Genomic DNA, 22,880 nt, shown 5'->3' on the forward strand with positions numbered 1-22,880 from the left:
AATTGAAAATTATAAAATACCTATAATTATCCTCCCGCGTAAAGACAACAAATAGCCGATCAGTTTTCGAAAAAATATTCTTAGATTATCTATGCTTTTCTTTTTTTTTACAGGTTGTTTTTTTGTTTATTTGTTTTTTTATTCCTAAGAGTTCAGATTCATCACTAGTAAAGATGGCAGATTTGGATTGACGTAACTATGAAAGATTTATCTCAGAGAAAAATTTGCAAAAGAACCCAATATCACGATTATTTAGTAAGTATATATTTTACTTATATAGTAAGGATTCATTATAAAGCATGGACTTAGGGTGGACCTTTTGCAGATCTTACGATTGAGATTGAACAAAATTTCATGTTGCACATTATTTCAAAATATATTTTGTTAACACATAACGTTTCATAACAAAAAGTTTCGTGTTATAAATTATTCCAAAATATATTTTTTTAAGACGATGATTCGTCGATATCCATTTTTTCATCACTCTCGTCACAATTATGTGCTTCTTTCGTTTCGGACTCCGTAGTGTCCGATTCCGCATTGTGTGGCTCGGCATTGTTTGGTTCATCTGTGATTGTAATTATTTATAATACCAAAAAATATATTAGATTATGAGTATGATTAACAACAACGTTACTTACCACATGTATCTTTAACTGGTTCAGTAACGTGTTCAATCTTTTCCAATGCTTCTGTTGGTCGCTCAACGACTTCGATATCTGAATCTAAAAATTATTTTCGATTGATTCCAATTATTTCTTCAATCCCAAACAGTTTATACATTAGCTTTCTTTTTATTCAAACCTGTATCCGATGCATTTATTGATTCCGTTTGCGGAGGTTTTAAATGTTCGGCTACATTTGGATCAGATGCTACATATTCAGAAGTATTTAAAGATGAACTACTATGTGCAACATTATACGTTAATTTCGGAGCAGATGGCTTCTGTTTTCTTGCACGATTCCAAAAGTTGCAATAACAACATCTGAATCCTACAAAATCAAAATACATATATTTTGAATATTTAGTAACGTAATTAAATCTTTATACTTAACTCTTTTTGGCAGATTATGACAAATGTTTACCGAAATATTCAAATTCCTCTTTGAGAGCCATCCCATTGTGAGACTCACAATTTCGACACACTAATGCATATCGATTCGATGGACCATCTCCAACAAGATAATCAATCAATCGATCCAAATAAGTCCTTTGCCGCGGTAATACTGGACGTGGTAACGGAGTTCCTAGTAACAAAAAACCTCAATAAAAAAAATTTTACTTGAATAAATTAATTTTTAATAAATTAAAAAAATAAAAATTAGCAATCGTAGTCCTGAAAATACTAACGATAATCACGAATTGGAGTATTAACTGGTCTAATACCACCCTGGAAGGAAGTATTTAATGGATTCTGAGTGGGAGCTGTGCCAACTGGGACAAGACCAGTGTTAGCAGGTATACCACTATGCACATTCAGTGGTTGATTTTGATTTATTATTATACGTCTTCTCAGTTCCGTAGAAGGTGATACTGGAGATATTATATGCTGTGGTGTACTTGATCGTTTAGGAGTTTCTGCTGATGATGACACTTTAAAAGTTGTCTAAAATGAAAGAATCTTTTACTAGACTTTTTATCTTCTATATATTCAAATGTTTCTCTAGTACTTTCTTATCCAAAAAGATACTCATAATTATCAAAAATTCATTCTTCATATATTTTATCGTGTAAAATACAAACCTGCGGGGACAACTGAAAGATGTAAAAATAATTCAATTATTAAAAATTTGTAAAGATTATATTATGTAACTAAAATAAAGAAATTATATTATAGATTTACTTACTGGAGTCATTCTTAATTGATCAGGTGCAAACTTTAACAGAATTTCTTTAGCTTTTTTATATGTTTCAGTCTCTGTAACTTCATCTAGAATTTTCTTTTTTTCAGATTGCATACTACTTAATCTATCTTGATTTTTAGAAATTTTACATTTATAATACCAGGTTACCATCTTTTTTGTAAGCAATATTCTGCGACAATGAGATACATTTTGTCACACCTCTTGAATAATTTAGTAAAAGAAATAAATACAATTAAAATACTTACAAAATTGGAAAAATTAACAGTGGAATGATATAAAATATTTGATCATATAGTGATGCAGGGAAGAAATAGAAGTAAAAAATGAATGCTGTTATAATATAAAGTATCACACTGTATAATATCAGAGTTCCAACAATCTTTTTATGTCTTTGTTCTGTACTATATCCATATCTTTCTATCTCTTTAATTTTCTGTTAAAGAAGGAATTTTCGATTACTTATCTAGTTATCAACATAAATACAAGTAAAAGAATATAAATATTTTACCGCATCAAGATCCTCCAAAATTTCAATTGTTGTTTTCTTCCTCTGAAATATAAAAATAATTTGTTTTAACCCAATTACATTTGTAATAAAAGGAAAAGTATTTCCATATATAATATTCTCTTTCTCTCTCTCTTCTCTCAATGTACTTATTTATATACTAACATATTTTAAATGAAAATGAAATTTAATTATCAAATTCAAATGGAAATTTATGTTATGTTTCAGGTTATAATACTTTATTTTTATATAATAATTTTTATTATACAACATAAAATAGGTAAGTATCTTTATACAATTTTTTAAGACAAAGCAGTTACAAACATTTGTATGTATTTTCAAACATTTTTATTTTCTTGTATTTTTACTTTGTATGTATATATTACTTTCTGCCTTTTTGGTTTGACAAAATTTAAATAATTTGAACGTAATATCATTGAATAATAATTTTATATTGTACGAGAATTCTGCATATATTAAAAGTCAATGTTAATTAATTATTCAATATTGGAAATCTTATTCAAATATGGTTATAGACATTAAGCTACAAAAATCATAAATTATAAATGTTTAAGAATTTATATTGTTATATATTATGATAACAAAGTTATTCTTTAGCAAACTTATTCAAAACTTCCTTATTTTCGCGCCTAACCTAAAAATTTGTCATATATAAAGAAATGTGTTTGAATTAATTGCATTTAAATATTATAAAACATAATACATTATGCGTTAAAAATTTAAGCATTTGTTATAAAATATTATATCTAAATTATTTTTGAATGCTTAGTAAAAGATTTATAACATGACAAAATGTTAACCTCAGTAATACAGTATTAATGTTATTTACATACTACCGGAGACTTACGCGAAATCTTGATAATATAATCCCCATTATGTCCAAATTTTAATAAGTTCTCGTCAAAGATAAAACCGATCAAACGTAAGAGATTCATGCAATTTTTTTCTTTTTTTTTATTGAGCAGACTTCGAACAGCTCCAAATTTGTAAAATATTCTTGGAATCGAGCCAATGCTGACCCATAAGCGAAGATACATAGATATTTAACATAATATATATGTATACAGGTGAATATATATGTGTGTATGACTAGAATATGTATTCTGTATAATGCAGCAGAAAATGCACGGTTACGCTATGCTGACAATGATATATATATATATATATAACACCTGGAAAGAGTGCAAAGGAATCGTTAAGGATAATTCCTATGTAAAACTAAAATTTTCATTCAGAAAATGTATCGTCCTAGGGATTATAATATTTTCATGTTACAAACGACAATAGTAATAAACTACTTACATAAAGAGATTAAATTTATCCTGATTTATTATAACCTATAAAAATTTATGATTAATTAAATTGTAGAACATTTAATTCATAACACCTACCTAATGTACCAATTTCATTATATGTTTTTCCATTTTGCAGATTTATTTAAATATATACACAGAGATCAAATATTTATATTCAAAAATGCTTTAACTCACTCACCTAGAAGAAATATTATTAAATTTATGTACTTTACCAAAGTGTTAATAAATATCATTAATCTAACCCCGTTAATAAGAATAAAAAATTAATTATAATTTAACGAAGTGAAATAATCTATAATTTTTTTCAAATCAATCGTCATTAATCGTAACAAGTTATACAATTTTTGTAATTCGAATCCTATTTGACAGAGTATTTTCAGTTTGTTTAAAAGTTCCTGAAAATAACATTAGTATTCAAATAAATTTTGATAGTGACAGAGAATATTTTCAAAATATAGCGAGACTTTATTCTTCCATACTTTATCATCCATTTGAAATCTGAAATAAAATTACTAAACATAAAACAAGACAAAACATTAACGCTTATTTCCGTGGATTGCTCTTTAGTTTACAGTATGTTTTGGATACCTGAAATTGTCATAAATTCAAATGCTTGAATATAAACGTTCTTAAAATCATTTTATCTGAATATATATTTTCATTGTATATCTACACATGATTTGTCTAAATACATTTCATCTGATAAATATACAACAATATAGGAGATTTTATACTTATTCAATAATTTCAAGACTTTGTGAGTATATAACTCCTGTTTGACGTAAGGGGAGCTTCTCAGGGGTTAATTTTTGATACGAGGATTATGTAGAAGCTTCTACTGTTGGCAGTGCCGTTAAATGTGACAGGTCAGTCTGCAAGAATGGCGACCATGGTAGAAGAACAGAATTCGGTTGACATGGGCGAAGATAAAGAATCACAGTGAGTTGTGATATATTAATTGTAATAGAAAAATCACTGATAACTAACGTGTAATTACATGGAAATATTAAAATAAGAATGTTACGTTTACAGCTAGGCTTTGGGAAAATAACCTAACGTATAACATTATTTGTAATTCTCGGCGATATTTTTTAATTTTTATATCTATTTACATTGCAGATTCGACCAAGTTACTTACAATTGGGTGGATATTACCCAAGAATTTTTCGATGCCATTACAGGTGCTTATTTACAAACTTATTTTCTCCTTTGCAAATGCTTGCTTTACAAGTTCTTTTTTATTTCTTTTTCTCCCCCTCATATTTTTTTGTTTTATTATGGTAGAGACAATTTAGTTTTCATTTGTATACAACTTGTTTTGTTCAAATAATCATGTAATTTTATCCAATAACATTGTTAGCATTTAAGTATCACTATTTAATGGGAAATTAATTTATAATGATTAATGATATGAATTAATCGAAACAATATTTTATATACAAAATATTTATTTAATACAATACAAAACACTTTATTGTTATGTTTATTTAGAGTTGGAATTGGGTGAACTATTGCGTGATGAGTTATTTGGATTATTTGAGGCCATGTCTGCAATTGAAATGATGGATCCAAAAATGGATGTTGGCATGCTATGTAATAGAGGCAACAACAAACCATGCACTTTTACACAGGCTGTTGACTCTGGTGCATTGAAATTGGACAATTTGACACCATCAGAAGTTATAGGAATAATAGATTCAACATATGCGTGCATAGTGTCTTGGCTTGAAGGCCATAGTTTAGCGCAAACAGTTTTCACTAATTTATATCTTCACCAACCGAGTCAAATAGTGGATAAACCTTTGAGAACCTTTTGTTATGCTGTATATAAAATAATTGAAATAATTAAAGATTGCATCAATAAAGCATTAGTTTTTGAGGAAGAAGATTTCCAGAGTGTTACTTATGGTTATAGATTGCAACAGGATATTACAGAACAAAAAATCATATCCATGCTGAGAGAAGTAGAAGATGAACTACCTGGGAAAAGAATAAAACCAATTCATATAGTATCAGAGAAAGAAGTAGGTGCATGTTTTGGAACACAAGATACATTTATTGAACTTTTGTGAACGACTAAGGATATAACTAATTACTGAAATTGTTATTATTTCTTTCAGTATGGTGATAGATTAGCACTCTATGCCAGAATTAGATTTACAAAAATATTTTATCAAATTTTATCATTAATGGGAAAGAAAGAACAGTTGCAACAAAATTTAAACGATTGTCATACATTGTTATCAAGATGTTCTTATATGATTCAAATGATGATTAAAACAGTAAACAGTGGAGAAAAAGCTGATGAAATATGTAAGTTTTTCAAAATTTATAGTTTACGTCATAGTATATAGTTTACATCATGTATTATGTAATGATTGTAGCAAATTATCCAAATATTATGGGGTTTGACCCTATGGTGAATCAAAGATTATTACCACCAACATTTCCACGGTATACAAAAATAAAGCCAAGACTAGAGGCTTTAAAATATTTGGATGAGCTATTAAACAGATTTCGAACAGTTACTACGATTACTAATCAGAATGGTTTTCATGCAGCTTTGGTAAGACAAAATCTATAGGTTACTAAAAATTTTTGGCATAAATTCCAAGTACACTGATTTCTTTTTAGGACTTTTTTTTAGAATTTTCACGACGAAGTCCATGTATATTATCCAGATCAATGTTGCAAATAGTTTATTTACCTACAACAAATCGAGTATTTGGTGTGCAAAATTTTGCCGATGTTTTGAAAGATGCAGCGCGGAATTTCATAGCACCTCCGGTACTAATGCCAAAGAGCACGTTACTTCAAAATCATCAAGCTAAGGAATATGTTGATAGTTTTTTATCTCATTGTGTGGGTCTCTTTGGTAGTTTGTTGCAACTTACTGGCCATAATAGAGCAAGACAGAGAGACAAATTAGCACATTTATTGGATGATTTTGCAATATTACAGGATGAAGTGAGTTTAAAAGCTAATTTATATTTCATAACATTGGAATATTTCATAACTTCAAACTAATGTATGTTTGAAATTTTGCCAGGCTGAAAGAGTTGATGGATTTTTACATGCCTTGTCAATGAAAAGTGATACACCAAGGTCACATTTAGCTTGTTTCGGAACATGGATCTTGTATCATACACTACGAGTTATGGTCATGTATTTATTAAGTGGCTTTGAATTGGAATTATATTCGGTGCATGAATATCACTATATATTTTGGTACCTATATGAATTTCTTTATGGATGGCTAGTATCGGCTATTACAAGAGCCAATACGTTCTTGATGGAACATGATGTACATAATGATACACATAAAGGTAGAGGTGGTAAGAAAAGTGCGAAAAACAAGAAGAAAAAATCAACATCAAGACCGTACAATTTAGAAATATTAATGTATCAAGCGATGCAAAATATATGTGGAGGATATTACAAAGTAAGTTGCGCATGTCTGATTTTTTTATAAAATGTTATCTTCATGATTTAATTTCATCTATAAAATTTGTTTTATAGGCTTTAGTTGGTTTTCGTATGGATGGTAAAATACCACTTCCCGAGTCGCCATTTGATTCAGAACGAGTACGATATGAGCACAGGTTATTACCATTTTCTTCGTTACTCACTCCACCTCCGGTACATTATCAAGAATTCTTAGATATGACGAATGCACAGATGCATAAAAGAAACGTGAGTATAGTGGCCTATTCTTCTTGATTTTAACTAGCATGGAGCATTTTTTCTTAACTTCTATTTTCCTAGGAAAAGGTTACTAGTGAAATGCTGTACTTAGCCGGTTGTCGTCATTTTCATCAAGCTAGAAATATGTTAGAACGAGCTTTGTCTTTTTATCCACAAAATTCTAGTACTCTAAATGAGGTAAATATTTTTAAACCTTTCGATTCCTATGTTTGTATTAAACATATTTTACTCATTATAGCGCTTGATTTACAGATCAATGATTTATTAAAAGTGGCGAAAACGAATTTCGTGGTTCTAAAGTTACTCGCTGATGGGCATAAAAAGGATTCCAAAGAACCTCCAGTATTTGACTTCTCGTATCATCAACATTTCCCATTGATAAAATTGATCTAAATCATTTGCAACGGTCATCATTTCATGCTATAAATGACATATTATTTATTCTAGCTCTAATCGTGCAGAAAATATTTTTGTGTTGTTGATTTTGGATGCCTTTTTTTGTCTAATACAATGTTTAAAGCTCCCCCCCTTTTTTGTTTTATTAACGATACACCCTTCATTGTACAGATATGTATTATTTATCGTACATATTTTGTGGATAAATTTCTATAAAGAATGAAAATGATATTTGTATATAGTTTATCATAAATCGTATGTTTTAAGTGAATTCATGTGGATATTAAGAATGAATGCGTCGGTCGTTTGAAGATAAGGTTCGTGAAATTTACAGATCGTTATGAAATGTAAATAACAAAAGTATAGAATGTATAGTCTCAAAATGTTGTATAGTAACACATCTTATCAATGAAATTGTTAACAGTTCTTGTTAGTGACATCTGCAACATTTTGAATATATATTGCAGGCTTCAGCTATGTAACACATGTTCCGATAACAATCTTTTTTATAATAACAATCCGTAACATTATTAATCAAACGTGATCTAAATTGTTTGCGTCTATGAGTATTATATTCCCTACATTTTAGGAAGACATGATTTATACATTATTAAATTCTGTATTGTACAGGAACGAGAGAATATTGTAACATTAAACTGAAACTCTAAATTTCACTGTAAAATCAGAAAGAAGAGAAAGTGATGTATGTCTAATAAAAATAATACTCTGAAATGGTTGTGTATTTAATAAATAACATTATCCAATAATAATACATTATGTTATATATATATATATATATACATGAATATCAATAAAAAAATGAATAACCAGATTTGTTTGAGTTTGCATCTATATTCAACATCTAATCTATTATTCCTTAAAACCAAGTCGTTTTAACTAAGCAAATATTTTTTTGTTTAAAACGTTTAAAACGCCTATTAATATATACAAAATTTCAAAATGGTTTGCTGCCGTTCCGTAGAAGTGGAAGATCGAAGAATAAAAAAACCTTATTTGGGAGGATGGAAGCATAAAATTACCCAAGTAGAGTATTTAAATGCCGAATCGCAAACAGGCCCCCTAAGGAAGCCAGAAAAAGAAAAGTGCAGTAAAAAAGTGCAATATATTTCTTGGACAGATGTATTTACGCAAACACCATGCGTTCACCCAACACAGATGTGGCGGTATACGTGGTTTTCTTCCATTTAAATTAAAACAAATACTTCTAATTTTATTTTCAATTCCTCCTTTAATTTCTTAGTTTCCTTTGCTTGGTTTCAATAATCGAGAATTTCTTTTATCATTCTTTTTCGTTAATTTATATCTTCCTCTCTGTTTAGATCTGATTACTTTATATCGGCCGAATCGGATAAATATGTAACATCAAAACCATACGAAACATACGAAGAAATGATGAAACGACTGGATTACGATGGAAAGGCGCGAATTATCCAAAGAAACTATAGAATATACAAATTATTGAAGTATATCAAAGAATATGCGAGACAGTACCGAGAGTTAGTCAAAGGTTGTAAGCTATACGAAGCAGAAAAGATAATGTTATACAGGTATGTAGCATTTAAAACACGTGAAATGTACAAAGTCGCTCAAAACCATATTATATATATCGATTGACGTCTCAGGAAGAGGCATCAGCAGGAAATTCTTCGAACAATTCATCCCAAAACTCGATCGGATTTTGATCTGTTATATGGTTTGGTTGAAAAATGGAGACGCGATCGCCTTGAATGCGCGAAGCTACGTTTCTTTAAACCTGCCAGATGTGCAGAAAATCACGAAATTTTGGAAAAAACCATAGAAATGTTGAATGTAATCGACGAGAAAAGACAGGCGGTGAGGCAGCGCTACAGGAAGCGGAAACGCGCGAAATTTGTTGCGGTTAATTGCAAGCCTATTCTGTGGAACGGTTACAAGAATAAATTGCTGGAAATGGACACAATGAGAAACCAGAAGGCAAGAGAATTGAAAATGATTTACGACTCGTTGATGAACTACGATGTTACTCGCGAGGAACGCATGGAGATGCTCACGATACTGAAGAAATCGTTGGAGTTACACAACTGTGTGTCTGTTTTCCATTTGATACGACTCTTGGACGAAGAGCTGACCTACTTGGCAAGGGGGATGAAACGCATGTCACTAGGCTACTTTCGAGAAAGGATAGTTTGTAAGAAAAAAATAATATACAAGATTTTGTCCTGTGACGTTCCAAGGTGGCAGAAGAATTGTTAACAAAACTTCTTTCCGCTTTCTCTTTCACGATGTAGACAGTTACTTGAACTTTTTACGGACGTCGCACTCGTGCTGTTGCGTGAACAACGACAGATACTTTTGTAAGAACGTAGATGACGAAAAATTGCGAGAACCAATTGAACCTATAACGAAATTGTGTCACAGTTGTTTGAAATTGCTTCCTATTCACCAATTCACTGTTCATGGAAGGATGAAAAGGCTGTCTACTTGCGTTGGTACTATCGATCTCGTTTGACGTTAAATTTCTCGAAAAATTTAAACGGAAAATATGCATTAAACTTTTTTTTTTTTACTGCTTTAAGGTTGTACTTGGTTGCGTGAACGAAATATTAGACACGTGAACTACGACCCTTACAAATTTCTACTGGACTGTGTGCGCTATGAGGAAACGAAAAGAGAATCACCTTCGGCCATCGCGTTTATGATGCAAAAACACGACATGTACCATTTGGTGAACAATATTTGGCACGGCCACTCTGTAGTCAGTGAAAATAGAGATATGTTCCTATTACGGATCGTTCGATACGACGTAAACGAGGAGTGGTCACCGTGGAATTGTATCCTTTTAACCGAGGAAGAGGCTGACGTTCATTGCAGTATCAAGGATCTCGCGAGCGTATACTCGAAGCCACTTATCGAAAAAATCTTGTTGTCTCATCAGTTAGCGAAAAACCAATTCAAGTACGTGCACATACGGTTTCAAAGATAGAGAAGTGGAAATAACGTATCGATTGAACTGGTTGCAGGCATTTGAGACAGTTTGAGAAGGAGTTTCAAGGTAAATTTCAGAAAATCGAGGATAAAGCGGTGTACAATGCAGCGATCAAAGTGGACGATTATCTTTTTACATGATATACTTTGCTGTATCTAATCGTCTGTTCGCTCTTTCAATATAATCAAATTATAAGGTTATTTTCTACTTAAATATATTTATATATACATATAATTAATTGTTATAGAAAATAAGTATGTCGGGTTAACATTAGAATTTAAGGCGCGTAACGATTCTTCGTTTGAATTAGCCATCGTTTTACAAAACAGAGATTATATTTACGCATATATACAAGATTTTACAAAATATTACGAATATCGAGTTTAATGAATAATAAGGTTAACAAATAATAAGTTTAACTAATGATTAGGTTAAAGAATAATAAGTTTAACGAATAATAAGATCAACGAATAATATGTTTTACGAATAATAAGTTTAACGAATAATGAGTTTAATAAACGTTCTTGGGTTCAAACGAATCCACGGTCAACGGGATAACTCTCTACTATGCGTAGAATAATTTTAGACACAAAAATACGATTGCTGAGATGCTCGGTAATCTGCTCGATGTATCACTTTCCAAGGCGATCACACGAATGATGATCTGATGAAAATCTTTCTCGCTGTACGACTGCATTTGTTTGTTATATGCTCGCTGGAGGCATCGAGAAGGTTCTAATCGCCGTTGCTAGGCAGTTTCTGCCAAAAGTTTGTTGTATACTCTTTGGAAGCATCGAGAAAGATCCAAACGCCGTTGCTAGGCAGTTTCTGTCTGGAGTTTGATTCCTAATACAACGTGTGTCCCATTATATCGACATCTCCAAAATACAATTCTATGTGATTTCTAGGGAGAACAATACAACCGATCCACACCTTCGTCAGGCAAAACGTTTATCCCGTGACCGTGGCTACGTTCGGCGACCGGTTGTCACCTCGAACCCACTTTCGCTATCACAAATATCGAACAATTACAATCAGATTGAATGACAACAATTGCTTAATTACAGCTATGATAGAATCTAGGCTAAAGCATTAGAAGACTTTCCCAAAATTGCAAAGGGAGGACTCCGGTTTTCCTTTCATCTCCGACAAGTATATAAAAAGAAAAAAATAGACGATTGCAAGATAGACGATCTTCATCTAGATTTCTTCTATCTTGTTCTTGTATCTGGCAGCGATCGAGGGGAGGAGAGTTGGAGGATGGTGATTTCCTTCCTTTTTTGAATGTGCGATATATAAAATCGAAAAATAATGGACTAGAAAGTGCTTTCGATCGACCAAGCAGGTTGTCATTGGCAACGGTGGATTTAAGGGTTTGACCTTTAAGGTGGTGCAGAAGTCTCTTATATGGATTGCGTCGCATTGAAAGCTCCGTTCTTTCTTTTCAGTCTGATCGTTGCCGGCACCGATTTCACGTTTTTTATCTGTGCAACGATGTCGTTTTGATAAATCTAATAGCATGCGTTATTTCAAGGCACGCTATGCTGCCATCGCCGTTGCCGTCGTTCGCCTCTTGGTCGTTAGTGCACGCGTCGTTGGGCAATTTATAGCTGAACAAGACGAGAGACAATAAATTTCTCGGTGACGACGACAAATCACGACGAAACGAACGATGAATAATCGTGAGACTAAAAGCAGCTGATAAACAGAGGCGTTATAAAAGTAACACAGAGCGTCGTAAACTATACAAAACAAGAGGAACATCGAGTGAGTTGAGGTATAGAATAGCTTAAAGTAGCTTTAGTGTAGAGTACAACAATATTATTTGAATCGAAAAAGGACGAATTGTATTTTGCATACGTTGCAATTCAATTCTTTACTTCTTCTGCTTCTTACATTTATACATTTGCTTTGTCGAATTTTCTATGTCACGAGTTACTTAAATATTTTCTCGTTTATCTATGTATAATGAGGTTAATTTTTAAATTTGATTATTAATTTATCGGAAAAGAATCATTTGTTATTCGCGCGTTTCGAGATAAATACAGTGTGTTGCGAATCCATTCTTCTTTTTTTCGACGATGGGTGATAACATTATCAACGAAACCCGACTCTTAATTATCATTTATTTATCATCGACACGAACGTCCGTTTTTGCGAGTTCGTCTCTTTTCTACTTTCTTTTAACGATAACGATTTAATCGAAATATTCAGTAATATTTCCTCCGGTTATATCCTTATATTTATAAAATGTATCTTTCGTTGGGTTTGGCTCGAAAATGTTGTTCATTTTCGACGCAGAACTCTTCCGAACGTGAATTTCAATGGAATTTCAGCAAAATGGAGTTTTGCAGTTATCGTTTCAGGGTATTGGAATATTATTTTAGAATATTTATATTTGATTTCGAAAAGGAAAAAAAAACGTTAATCCCGATGGAGGGATGAAAAACCATCCACTCGGCGGTTGAGCGCGAGTGCGCTCGCAGATGCAGCGGTTACATTGGCGATTCCCTTTTTGCATTTCTTCGCCATTCCAGTCAATTTACTCAAATATTTTTGCATTCGTATCGGTATCTTAACAACCTTTGTTTTCGTTTCCCCGTTAAATAATTCATAATTCACGGTGAGTGGAAAATTTCGAAAAATCGTACGTAATAATTTATGGAAACTTTTACTCGGGCGTTCTTTCGATCTTGAAATATCTTCAGATGTTTCTCGTTGCTTGAGAAGATAATAGATTTTTCTGACAATTTCGTGACACAAAAATCTCTGTAGAATGTGAAGATACATGGTAGCAAACATAAATATTAAAAACCTAAATAAACAAACAAATGCTTGCAATGTAAATAAACAAAGCGAGAATGTTTACGAACAAGTTGGCAGTGTAGACAAATAGAAAATACAACGTCATTCTGTATTTCATAAATTGAGGAGAAATATGATGCCCGCTATTTTTATTTCTTGTTAACACAAAAAAACAGAATTGTGGATAAAACGCGATTCGAAGAAGATGCTTGCTCGCACTTGCTTAGTTACGATTCGTACATTTTTGACTTCATCGCCTCCTCGCAGAATCACGAATGTTTCATGTGCAGATGTATCTTTAGTCAGCTGCTGGCGATCCAATTAAACACAAATTAAATTTCCGTGTTCAGTCGGCCACAAACGTTTAATAAGCGAAATGTAAACACTTAGTTCATGGGACTAGTTTACACGTGCAAAATGAATTCTCCATGTTATTACACGTTCCACGAAATCTAATTAAATTACAATTCGTCCAATCCAAAATCTATAGCGAGTCTTACTATGTATATAATCCAGCCAACCTCCAACCAACTAAGCTTACTATTTCTCTGAAGCCTGCGTATCCTACGTACAAATTCAGAAAATCGTAATTTTCATTTTCCATCTTTTACTCCAGTATCATCTTATTCCAGAGTTTCCAATGTTTCCGTGAGCAAGATGAAAGACAGACAAAGAAAAAGAGAGAGTGAGATATCTGGGACGACCCGGTATTCTATAATGACTCGATTGAAACTGTGTTAAACGAAAGAAGGGTGTGGAAAAAAAGTAGAAAAGTTAAAATCATTTTAAACGAAATAAGAGGGTGCAAAAAAAGTAGAAATAAACTACACGCGGGCACACATGCGTGTTTTTCTTGTTTAAAGGGCCAAATTATACGCGATGCATTGAATGCATCGACCGTACAACGCGCGCTGGTACACAAGTTTTACGGTTCTCCGCGTTCTCGCCGGTGCATTTCCGCGCACTCCGGAATTACCAGCTGGATTTCCATCAGCCATAAAACCTTGAAGGGTGCATTCCTCTGTTCGCCGCAGATGCTAAAGCTTTAGCCGGCGTTTGGCAGGATAACAAAGAATTAAGCGCTGCTCGGGGCCTGAATTAACAGGTATTTATAATTTGGAAGTCTGTGGAAGTTAAACTTCCTCACATAGTACGTCATATCCTTTCGTATCTTTAGTTGTGTGCGCAAAAAGATAAAAATTAAGCTGTTCAGAAAACATATTTTTCGGTTTTTTTCTGAATTATGATATTTACGTTTATGGAAAATTGAATCATAATTTAATCATGATCATAACAGAAGAATATAATCAGTGTATTTTTGTTACTCTTCCGATGTAAATGTCTCTTTTTTTATTAAATAATAGAATTTTAATATAATATATGTCGGGTTATCATTAGGATTTAAGGCGCGTAATGATTCTTCGTTTGAATTAGCCATTGTTTTACAAAACAGAGAATATATTTACGCGAATAAACAAGATTTTACAAAATATTATGAATAATGAGTTTAATAAATGATAAGATTAACAAACGATAAGTTTAACTAATAATTAGATTAAAGAATAATAAGTTTAACGAACAATAAGAGGAACGAATAATATGTCTTACGAATAATGAATTTAACGAATAATGAGATTAACGATTGATAGGTTTTACGAATAATGAATTTAATTAACGCTATTAACAATGTTCCGGGGTTCAAACGAATCCACGGTCAACGGGATAACTCTTTACTATGCGTAGAATAATTTTAAACACAAAAATACGATTGCTGAGACACTCGGTAAATTGCTCGATGTATCGCTTTCCAAGGCGATCACACGAATGAATATCTGATGAAAATCTTTTTCGCTATACGACTGCATTTGTTTGTTATATGCTCGCTGGAGACATCGAGAAGGTTCCAATAGTTGTTGCTAGGCAATTTCTGTCAAAAGTTTGTTGTATACTCTTTGGAAACATCGAGAAAGATCCAAACGCCGTTACTAGGCAGTTTCTGTCTGGAGATTGATTCCTAATACAACGTGTGTCCCATTATATCGACATCTCTAAAGTACAATTCTATGTGATTTCTATGGAGAACGATACAACCGATCCACACCTTCGTCAGGCAAAACGTTTATCCCGTGACCGTGGCTACGTTCGGCGACCGGTTGTCACCTCGAACCCACTTTCGCTTTCACAAATATCAAACAATTACAAATGACAATTGCTTAATTACAGTTATGATAAAATCTAGGCTAAAGCATTAGAAGGCTTCCTCAAAATTGCAAAGGGAAGGCTCCGGTTTTCCTTTCATCTCCGACATATAAATTGAAAATGAAAACAAGTTGGTAGGTTTATAGTGTATGTTTTTTAAAAATAGCTCATAGGTTGACGAAATTTTGTGCAAGCCAAAGTTATAATTGGTACTTGTCATGATATTTAGTGTACGAAACTAATTTCTGCTCTGGTTTTATTTCTTCCGTTGTATTCATAAAAATTTAAATTTTCATAAATCTTCATAAAAAGCCACAGTCTACTCGTAATTTATTTTAATTGATTAGTCGCGTGGAATATTTTGGCGAACGAAACGATAGTTTTCTGGTTCCAACTTATTTGCGGCCAAATTTACGTTTGCAATGTACTTATTCATAATCGAATTTGTGCCAGTCCATGTTCGTTTACGGTGAAATTTATGCTACACTAAGCGGTCACCGATAACATCTACGTTTATGACTGAATTTATGACGCAATACGCGATACGTCGATGATTGACGTTATAATATTTACGCTGTTTACTTATTTCGGATATCAATGGCTAACTTTATATGCTTATAATTTTTTCATTGGCCATTACGCGGCGAAAACTAACGGGGAAGAAAACACATTCGACCACGATGTTCAAGACTAATAACTTGAAAGTTACTCGTGCCACGGAATATTATACTTTCATTCTCTAATGGGAAATTTGGACCTTTGCTTCTTTCAAAGAATTAAATACAAATGAAAAAGCTGTACCATTAAAAGCATACTAATTTCTGCAATTATCTTTATTCTAACGGAACTGAACAATTTTAAATTGATAATTTCCTAAAAACTTTCTTACATTCTATGTATGCATAAACATCTTTTGTGAATCAGTAGAGAGTATACGAATAAGTGATAAGTTTAGTAATCGATGTTTAAATTGCATTTAATAGGGGCCCACTGCATTGATTGCATTTGCGGTATTTTATGAGGTTGCCAGATTCACCAGACAGCCTGTTTGCCCTTTGTGATTTCTAATGTCACATCGGTGCTTTACACTGTTAATGGCACGTGATTATGTTTACAATGCGCCACGTGTCCTCCAACGTTACTGTTCGTTGTTTGTGCAGAGTATCATGTGACTTCTGGTTTGCGATACATTTGTAATGGACAATACCGAATTGCATTTACCCAGCCTAAATTATGGATTTCGTGTAAATTCGACAATTAGACCAAGTGGAATATTGAGTTACGGTAAATGAGATTCAAGGACAACGATCCTTACATTTATTTACAATTGATCTCTTATTTTTCCCAGAGTACAATGGGCTCGAATACAAGTATTCCACATTAAAAAGATGAAAGAATAAAAAATATCAAGAAATTTCTTGTATTTCCAGGTGCAGTTTGGTTACAAGCAGGAGAAGCTTCTAGGAGGAAATTATCGAAGATCGAGAAAAGTGAAACGACATAAAGATGTTGGCACTATTTTACAATCGCTGGTCTTCTATTTTTACCAGGTAATAATAATTTTATTTATCACACCAGGAAAAGAAAAAGACAACAAGATTAAGAATCTTTTTGTATTCCAAAGATCAGTTCGATTTTAAAATCGAGAAGAAACTTACACAAGGAAATTATCCAAAGATAGATAGAGGAAAGTAAAACAAAACGATTATCAACGTGGAAAACGACGGTGGAGGTCGGAAGACACGCAAAAACAATTCCGGCGATTAAATCCGAGTAGTCAGTTTCGGTCGCTCTTTCTCTCGTGGAGTCCAACAACGCTCGTTTGGAATTGTAAAACGGCGGACGATGCAATCCTCCGAACGAATCCTTTAAACCTTGGCACAGTAATTTTCTTTACTAGCCACATTACCATTATCTTCAGGCTAGCTCTTAGCCGATGGTTATACTTTCACAACCGCGTTTCTTCTTTTTTTTTTCATAGTTAATTCGATCGACCGTGTAGCCATACCACTGATGACTAATTAAAGTTCAAATGGAGAATTCAGAGATTAAAACACAATCATACTTAGTTGGCTGGAAACACAAACTGACTGGAACTATTTATCGGAACACGTGCACGCAAACTGGTAAACATGACGGCAAAAATGACAAAAGAACGCAGACAAATTTTACTGTGGATAAATTTACGAATGTGGAATGCGACGTTGAAGTGCAGACGAATTTCTTTCCTAACGTCCGCGACAGATTTATACAAAGTTTTAGAAATTCCAAGGAACCGAGATTCAAGGATTACTCGAACGAGAAGATTCTAGAGAGCATCGTAAAGATACAGAGGTTTTACAGGTAAAGTAACGAACGGCGGATATTAAGGTAGCGAGTAGAATACGAGCAGGACAGGGCAGGTTTTCGCCATATCTCGCGACTGGCAGAAATAAAGCCACGAAGCTTCGTTAAATCAGTTATTTTTATTAATTAAGTGCTCTAGCCGGTACGAAGAGAAGCGTAAAGCTCGATGTTACGGTAAGATACACAATTTACTCGCGTTGCATAGGTAGGTCGAAGAGAAACTGGTTAAGAGAACAGAATTTCTCTGTTCCGGGACTCGAAACTTTCTCACGCCATTTACAATAATTTAACGTAATATAGATCAATTTTAAACCTCTCCAACCTTATCGAATTGTTACTTCGATTAACTTACACAGTTTTACAATTCAAAGTATTAGTTTAGTACTTGGCGCTTAATGCTCTCCACTGACTTTCCACCCGATGAAATATTTCCAAGAGCCCAGCTTTCAACCCCCGAACTTCGCCAAACCGTCTGCTCCCCAAAATCCTTTGGATTTCCTCGAATCGAACGTGTCAACGAAGAACACAGCGCGCACACGAGCTCGTAACTCCGTGGCGTAAACTTTTGGCGACGAACAAAATCTCCGAGGAACACCTGTTCAAACGTCTGTTCGACGTTGCCCGCAGAGCTCACCGCGGCCGGCAAACCACGATCTCGTCGAGCGGCGTTTCAGCCTGCGCTAAGAACACGAACCGGCGGCAAATACAGCCAGTACCGAGATTCTATCGCAGCCGGGATTTCGTGATACTAAACCGCACGTCGCCGAGTACCAGGGCGGACTTCGAGTTGCTGTACAATCTGCTGGATCGTTGGCGTATCTACGAGACGAAGAGTGCGAGTGAACAGCTGTTCGTGTCGTCCAGGATCGCATTGTGCAGTTTAATCCTATCAAAGGAGGTAGAGCTATTGCGAGCTATTGATTCGAGGAAAACCACTATCAAATTAAAAAAGAGAGAGCAATCGTACAGAAAATTCTTGGATGAGTTGTGCAAGCCTGTCGTATGGAAAACCAGTCATGGAGAATCGATTCCTGTAATTACACCGTTTGTACAGCACGCCAGATGCTTTAGAGGCACGTTCGAAGAGTTGTCGAAGGAAAATATGACTGTTAAGGAAAGAATTGAGATGTTGTCTAAATTGAGAAAGGATATAGAGCCTCATACGTGTAAGGAATCTGATGAACTGGTACGTCTGTTGAATCAAGAGATTGATCTGTTGACCCGTAACGTGGAGGAAAGTAAGTTGAATTGGTTAAGAAGTGGCCTGAAGATGGCTTTTTTGAGATTGGCAAGGGAGTCCTTGAGAAACGAGCGAGAGGATTCGAGGCTGATCAGTTGGTTCCGGACCAGTTGTAAAACTATCTGCAGGAGCTGCGGCAGACTATTGCCTCTCGAGAAGTTCCCACGCGAGAAATGGTCCCGTTCCTCTTCGTGCAATTACTGTCTCTACGTGAGAGTTCGCACTGGGCCTCGGCTCGTATACGAGCCCTATCAAAGACTTCTTCGTGATATAAGACGTCGCGAAGCTAGAATCTATTGTTACACCAGTCTGGCTTTTGTTATTGATGCAAAAGCCGTTTACCATTTGGTGAACGATATTTGGCACGGAAAATCGGCCATTTCTGAAAACGATAATTTAGAAGAGTTGAGGTTGGTGAGATTTCGAAATGACGAAGAGTGGTCACCGTGGAATTGTCTTTTATTAACCGTGACGGAAGCCTCGTTGCATCGAAAGGTAGTTGACCTCGATAAGTTTTACGGACCGATGATACTACAAAAGTTCTGCACGAAGAATCTTCAGGCCAAACTTCGGTTCGAGTTCGTGGCCAAATTCAAGAGCCTTCGTGGGAATAAACAATGATATTAAACGCTCATTTATTATTGTTCTTCGTGGGAAGTTAATTAACGAGTTGCGGATACTTTCTTCAGCGTACAGTAAAAGGATAGAGTAAAGAAAGCGAAGTTTGATATCACGTTGAGAGTGTTGAGCGAATAGTTAGATGCTGAGAATATTTAATTCGTATACATGGAATATCTGGTATAAAATAAAAGTATTTTCATGATCGTCTAAATTTATTCAATATGAAAAATCTATCACCTTACACCTCCACGTGATCTCAATAGAAAGATATTAAAGGATAACAAGTACCGTGTATTTCTTGAAGCATCCAATAAATAATTATTCTTATAGTAACTTTTACATCAACAAAACAGGATATGTTATTTGTATCTTTTATTTTTTATCGCAGTTAATCATCTGACTTTCTTAGTTCTGTTCGTGTGCAAGTTTATTAAAGGAATAACATCGACACCAAAATGTGATTTTCTCATTTAAGAAAGTTTAAAATTGATATTATATTGGTACTATGATATATTATATTATCTTCTGTCATATGTGTTATAGGAGAATTTTTCGCGTTGAAAATACCTTACATAGCGTATGCATAGAAACTGAAGAAGATCTCTGCTGTACGTTTCTTTTTCAGCAATCCTGCAGTCTGTTTCTGTAATTTCATTCTGGGTAATCCTAAATATTTTCCAACCATTAGACGAAGGTCCAGCTTTATGGAGGGGAAGTAAAAAAGATATCTATGTGTTTATCCTTACAATTTAAAAAGATGGAAAACAGTAATAAAGCCCAACGAAATGGTCGTCTTATGGTTTATCGCAGGGTGCGTAACGCGCATGTCCTCATAAAGCTGCCAACTTTTATTTCCTGGTGAACTGTGTCGTAACGTGAAAATGTTCCGTGATTTAAATTTAAGACCGTAACCTCGTGAAAGTTATTCGTTTAAAATTTTAATTTGTAGACGAGGTCTACGATCCCAATTGTTAATCAGAAATTGTTAAGATACTACATCGAAATGTATGTAGGACGTGGAATGCCGTAATGGATCTTATTCCTTCTGCGGTCAAGGCTTCTAATATTGATAAGGAATATGACACCGCATTCAATTTGCTTAATAAATGTATTCACTGAAGAAGCTTTCAGCTGTATACAACGTCTGATCAAATGGTCGCTAAGCCAATGCCATAAATTTCAAATACACTTTGAGTCGTTCCGCGTCAAAGCGATTAAATTGACCGTGGTATCGTCTCTGATATCACACTTACACAACACTTTTCGGATGTTCTGCTATCTATTGACTAAATCGATCTAGTCGCTTATAAATAAATCTATTAATCTATTATCTGTAAAAGGTGAAAGTTGCCTAAATGTTGATTGGATATTAATCGAACGTTCAAATTGAATTTTTATTTATGAATAAGTTAATTGTAATTGCTTGAAATTCAAAGTCTAGATGAAGCATTTAGTTTAGTAGTTTGTGTGATAACAGATAATAACAGAAACGTTACAACTGTCGCAGATAATGTCGCCGCATCTACTATAGAACGCGGTTAAGTAGCTTAGGACTGCATGTGGTCGGACACAAAGTTTAATATAAGATGATTAACGCTCAATGCGATAAGCACATGTTAAATACGGGGCGCAACTATGTCAAACTGACGTACCAGTCTCTTCCTGTGATATACAAAGATCAAATGATCGCTTGTGAAACTGTAATTGTCCAATGTAATTGTCAAATGTTCATTTCGTAAAATAACGGTACAAAAAAGCGACAACAATGGAGGAACAGCGCGATATTCTACGAATGCCCATTAAACGGCCTTTTCAACGTTGTTGGAACTGTTCGAAAACTAGGGGAAACACCGGAAACTCTCTAGAGCGATCTGCAGCAATGTTGCAAACTACAAAATTACTTCCTGTCACTTTGCAACGATGCTTGGAAAGTTCAGCGATGTTCGTGAAATTGGAGACTACATTATAGATCGTGTTTTCTTTTCGTAGAATAAACATTGTCTTTTAACGAATTAATCGTACAGGTGGATTCTAACGGGACCGGACGTCGCACAGATATAGAGTTTTCGTCTTGGTGAATGCATAAACAAGTAGCGTCTTTCACGGAGAAGGAAAACGGTCACGATATTCAGCGAAGAATTGTCAAAGTGAATTGAGTTGCCAGAACTTCTCTCCCCCAGCGAACTTTTCGATTATTTGAAATTATGGCAGCTCCCTGGAGAAGTAGAAGGAGATTTTCAACGATTTGTCCCTGTGGAAAGCTCTTCCATCGTATTCACGATAAGATATTATCATCGATTTCTTTTAATAATTTGTCAAGTGGTCGAAAAATTCGATCTCGTATGGATTTATCGCGATAAACGTGGCATTTTAAAAGTTGAAACTGAATTATCGATACTTGAAGAAACTAATTACGAAGTCGAAGTCGAAGACAGAAGTTCAGCAGCGGCCAGGAAGAAATCATTTTGCAATTATCGAACGTAAACTTCAGTCAGCTCACGATTTAATCAACTGGTCCGATGCAGTTTTGATTGCTACCTCTGATCTAATCGAATTGTTCACTTTCATCGTTACTTTCATTATTTCTACGTTTCAGCGTGGAAATGATGTCTATAATTTCGGTTGATTCGATTGCAATCGTTGGTGGGGAGGATTGAGGAGAAGATGTTGAATCGATGAACCGTTTAATTTGTACTAATAATGTAGGTATGCGTTTAACGAGCCGCCTTTAACGACGAGATATACGACATCGATAGATTAAAACTTTCAATTAATTAGCCATCGAATGGCAAACGATTAATCATTTCTATTGATAGTGGCTAGTGAAAGGAAACTAATAAACCGAAATGGGGTTGTGGCAACGATTAATTTTAA

At 34.1% G+C, this 22,880-nt stretch overlaps 4 protein-coding genes across 6 annotated transcripts; 3 read left to right on the plus strand and 1 right to left on the minus strand.

The window, feature by feature from the left end:
- Positions 1–350: 350 nt before the first annotated feature.
- LOC117215866 (endoplasmic reticulum junction formation protein lunapark-A) lies at positions 351–3,512 on the minus strand. 2 transcript variants are annotated; one of them, XM_033462425.1, is made up of 10 exons: positions 3,240–3,510; positions 2,375–2,416; positions 2,112–2,299; positions 1,849–2,035; positions 1,745–1,756; positions 1,352–1,607; positions 1,087–1,248; positions 805–993; positions 642–725; positions 351–568 (listed from the first exon to the last, which is right to left on the minus strand). In XM_033462425.1, exons 1-10 carry the CDS (start codon positions 3,264–3,266, stop codon positions 447–449), a joined length of 1,269 nt encoding a protein of 422 aa, XP_033318316.1. In that variant the 5' UTR covers positions 3,267–3,510; the 3' UTR covers positions 351–446. The 2 variants fall into 2 exon arrangements, with proteins under 2 accessions (XP_033318316.1, XP_033318317.1); XM_033462426.1 differs by lacking the exon at positions 1,745–1,756 and having other exon boundaries at positions 3,240–3,512.
- An 822-nt stretch (positions 3,513–4,334) lies between these two features.
- On the plus strand, positions 4,335–8,541 carry LOC117215855 (N-alpha-acetyltransferase 35, NatC auxiliary subunit). 2 transcript variants are annotated; one of them, XM_033462392.1, is made up of 10 exons: positions 4,335–4,647; positions 4,828–4,889; positions 5,200–5,732; positions 5,829–6,021; positions 6,093–6,274; positions 6,343–6,675; positions 6,758–7,150; positions 7,228–7,401; positions 7,480–7,590; positions 7,666–8,541. In XM_033462392.1, the coding sequence occupies exons 1-10, from the start codon at positions 4,589–4,591 to the stop codon at positions 7,804–7,806; spliced, it is 2,181 nt and encodes a 726-aa protein (XP_033318283.1). In that variant the 5' UTR covers positions 4,335–4,588; the 3' UTR covers positions 7,807–8,541. The 2 variants fall into 2 exon arrangements, with proteins under 2 accessions (XP_033318283.1, XP_033318282.1); XM_033462391.1 differs by having other exon boundaries at positions 4,338–4,647; positions 7,474–7,590.
- Positions 8,542–8,710: 169 nt separating this feature from the next.
- LOC117215859 (IQ and ubiquitin-like domain-containing protein) lies at positions 8,711–11,053 on the plus strand. Its single transcript, XM_033462396.1, has 6 exons — positions 8,711–8,993; positions 9,150–9,377; positions 9,453–9,997; positions 10,098–10,298; positions 10,386–10,764; positions 10,830–11,053. The coding sequence occupies exons 1-6, from the start codon at positions 8,770–8,772 to the stop codon at positions 10,933–10,935; spliced, it is 1,683 nt and encodes a 560-aa protein (XP_033318287.1). The 5' UTR covers positions 8,711–8,769; the 3' UTR covers positions 10,936–11,053.
- Positions 11,054–17,429: 6,376 nt separating this feature from the next.
- Positions 17,430–20,209, plus strand: LOC117215861 (IQ and ubiquitin-like domain-containing protein). Its single transcript, XM_033462399.1, has 3 exons — positions 17,430–17,682; positions 17,781–18,142; positions 18,773–20,209. The coding sequence occupies exons 2-3, from the start codon at positions 17,832–17,834 to the stop codon at positions 20,004–20,006; spliced, it is 1,545 nt and encodes a 514-aa protein (XP_033318290.1). The 5' UTR covers positions 17,430–17,682; positions 17,781–17,831; the 3' UTR covers positions 20,007–20,209.
- The last annotated feature ends 2,671 nt before the right edge of the window (positions 20,210–22,880 follow it).

The sequence above is a fragment of the Bombus bifarius genome, unplaced genomic scaffold (genome assembly GCF_011952205.1).
Source record: "Bombus bifarius isolate JDL3187 unplaced genomic scaffold, Bbif_JDL3187 scf7180000009832, whole genome shotgun sequence".
NCBI classification, from domain to species: domain Eukaryota; kingdom Metazoa; phylum Arthropoda; class Insecta; order Hymenoptera; family Apidae; genus Bombus; species Bombus bifarius.

Coding starts and splice junctions, on each gene's coding strand:
- LOC117215866 (XM_033462425.1), bottom strand. CDS start 3,266: ATGGGGATTATATTATCAAGATTTCGC. Junction 2,417..3,239: donor TTATATTATCAAGATTTCGC/GTAAGTCTCCGG, acceptor TTTATATTTCAG/AGGAAGAAAACAACAATTGA. Junction 2,300..2,374: donor TTTTGGAGGATCTTGATGCG/GTAAAATATTTA, acceptor CTTCTTTAACAG/AAAATTAAAGAGATAGAAAG.
- LOC117215855 (XM_033462391.1), top strand. CDS start 4,589: ATGGCGACCATGGTAGAAGAACAGAATTCGGTTGACATGGGCGAAGAT. Junction 6,022..6,092: donor AGAAAAAGCTGATGAAATAT/GTAAGTTTTTCA, acceptor TAATGATTGTAG/CAAATTATCCAAATATTATG. Junction 7,402..7,473: donor CACAGATGCATAAAAGAAAC/GTGAGTATAGTG, acceptor CTATTTTCCTAG/GAAAAGGTTACTAGTGAAAT.
- LOC117215859 (XM_033462396.1), top strand. CDS start 8,770: ATGGTTTGCTGCCGTTCCGTAGAAGTGGAAGATCGAAGAATAAAAAAA. Junction 8,994..9,149: donor CACCCAACACAGATGTGGCG/GTATACGTGGTT, acceptor CTCTCTGTTTAG/ATCTGATTACTTTATATCGG. Junction 10,299..10,385: donor AAGGCTGTCTACTTGCGTTG/GTACTATCGATC, acceptor TACTGCTTTAAG/GTTGTACTTGGTTGCGTGAA.
- LOC117215861 (XM_033462399.1), top strand. CDS start 17,832: ATGGAGAATTCAGAGATTAAAACACAATCATACTTAGTTGGCTGGAAA. Junction 18,143..18,772: donor AAGATACAGAGGTTTTACAG/GTAAAGTAACGA, acceptor CGTTGCCCGCAG/AGCTCACCGCGGCCGGCAAA.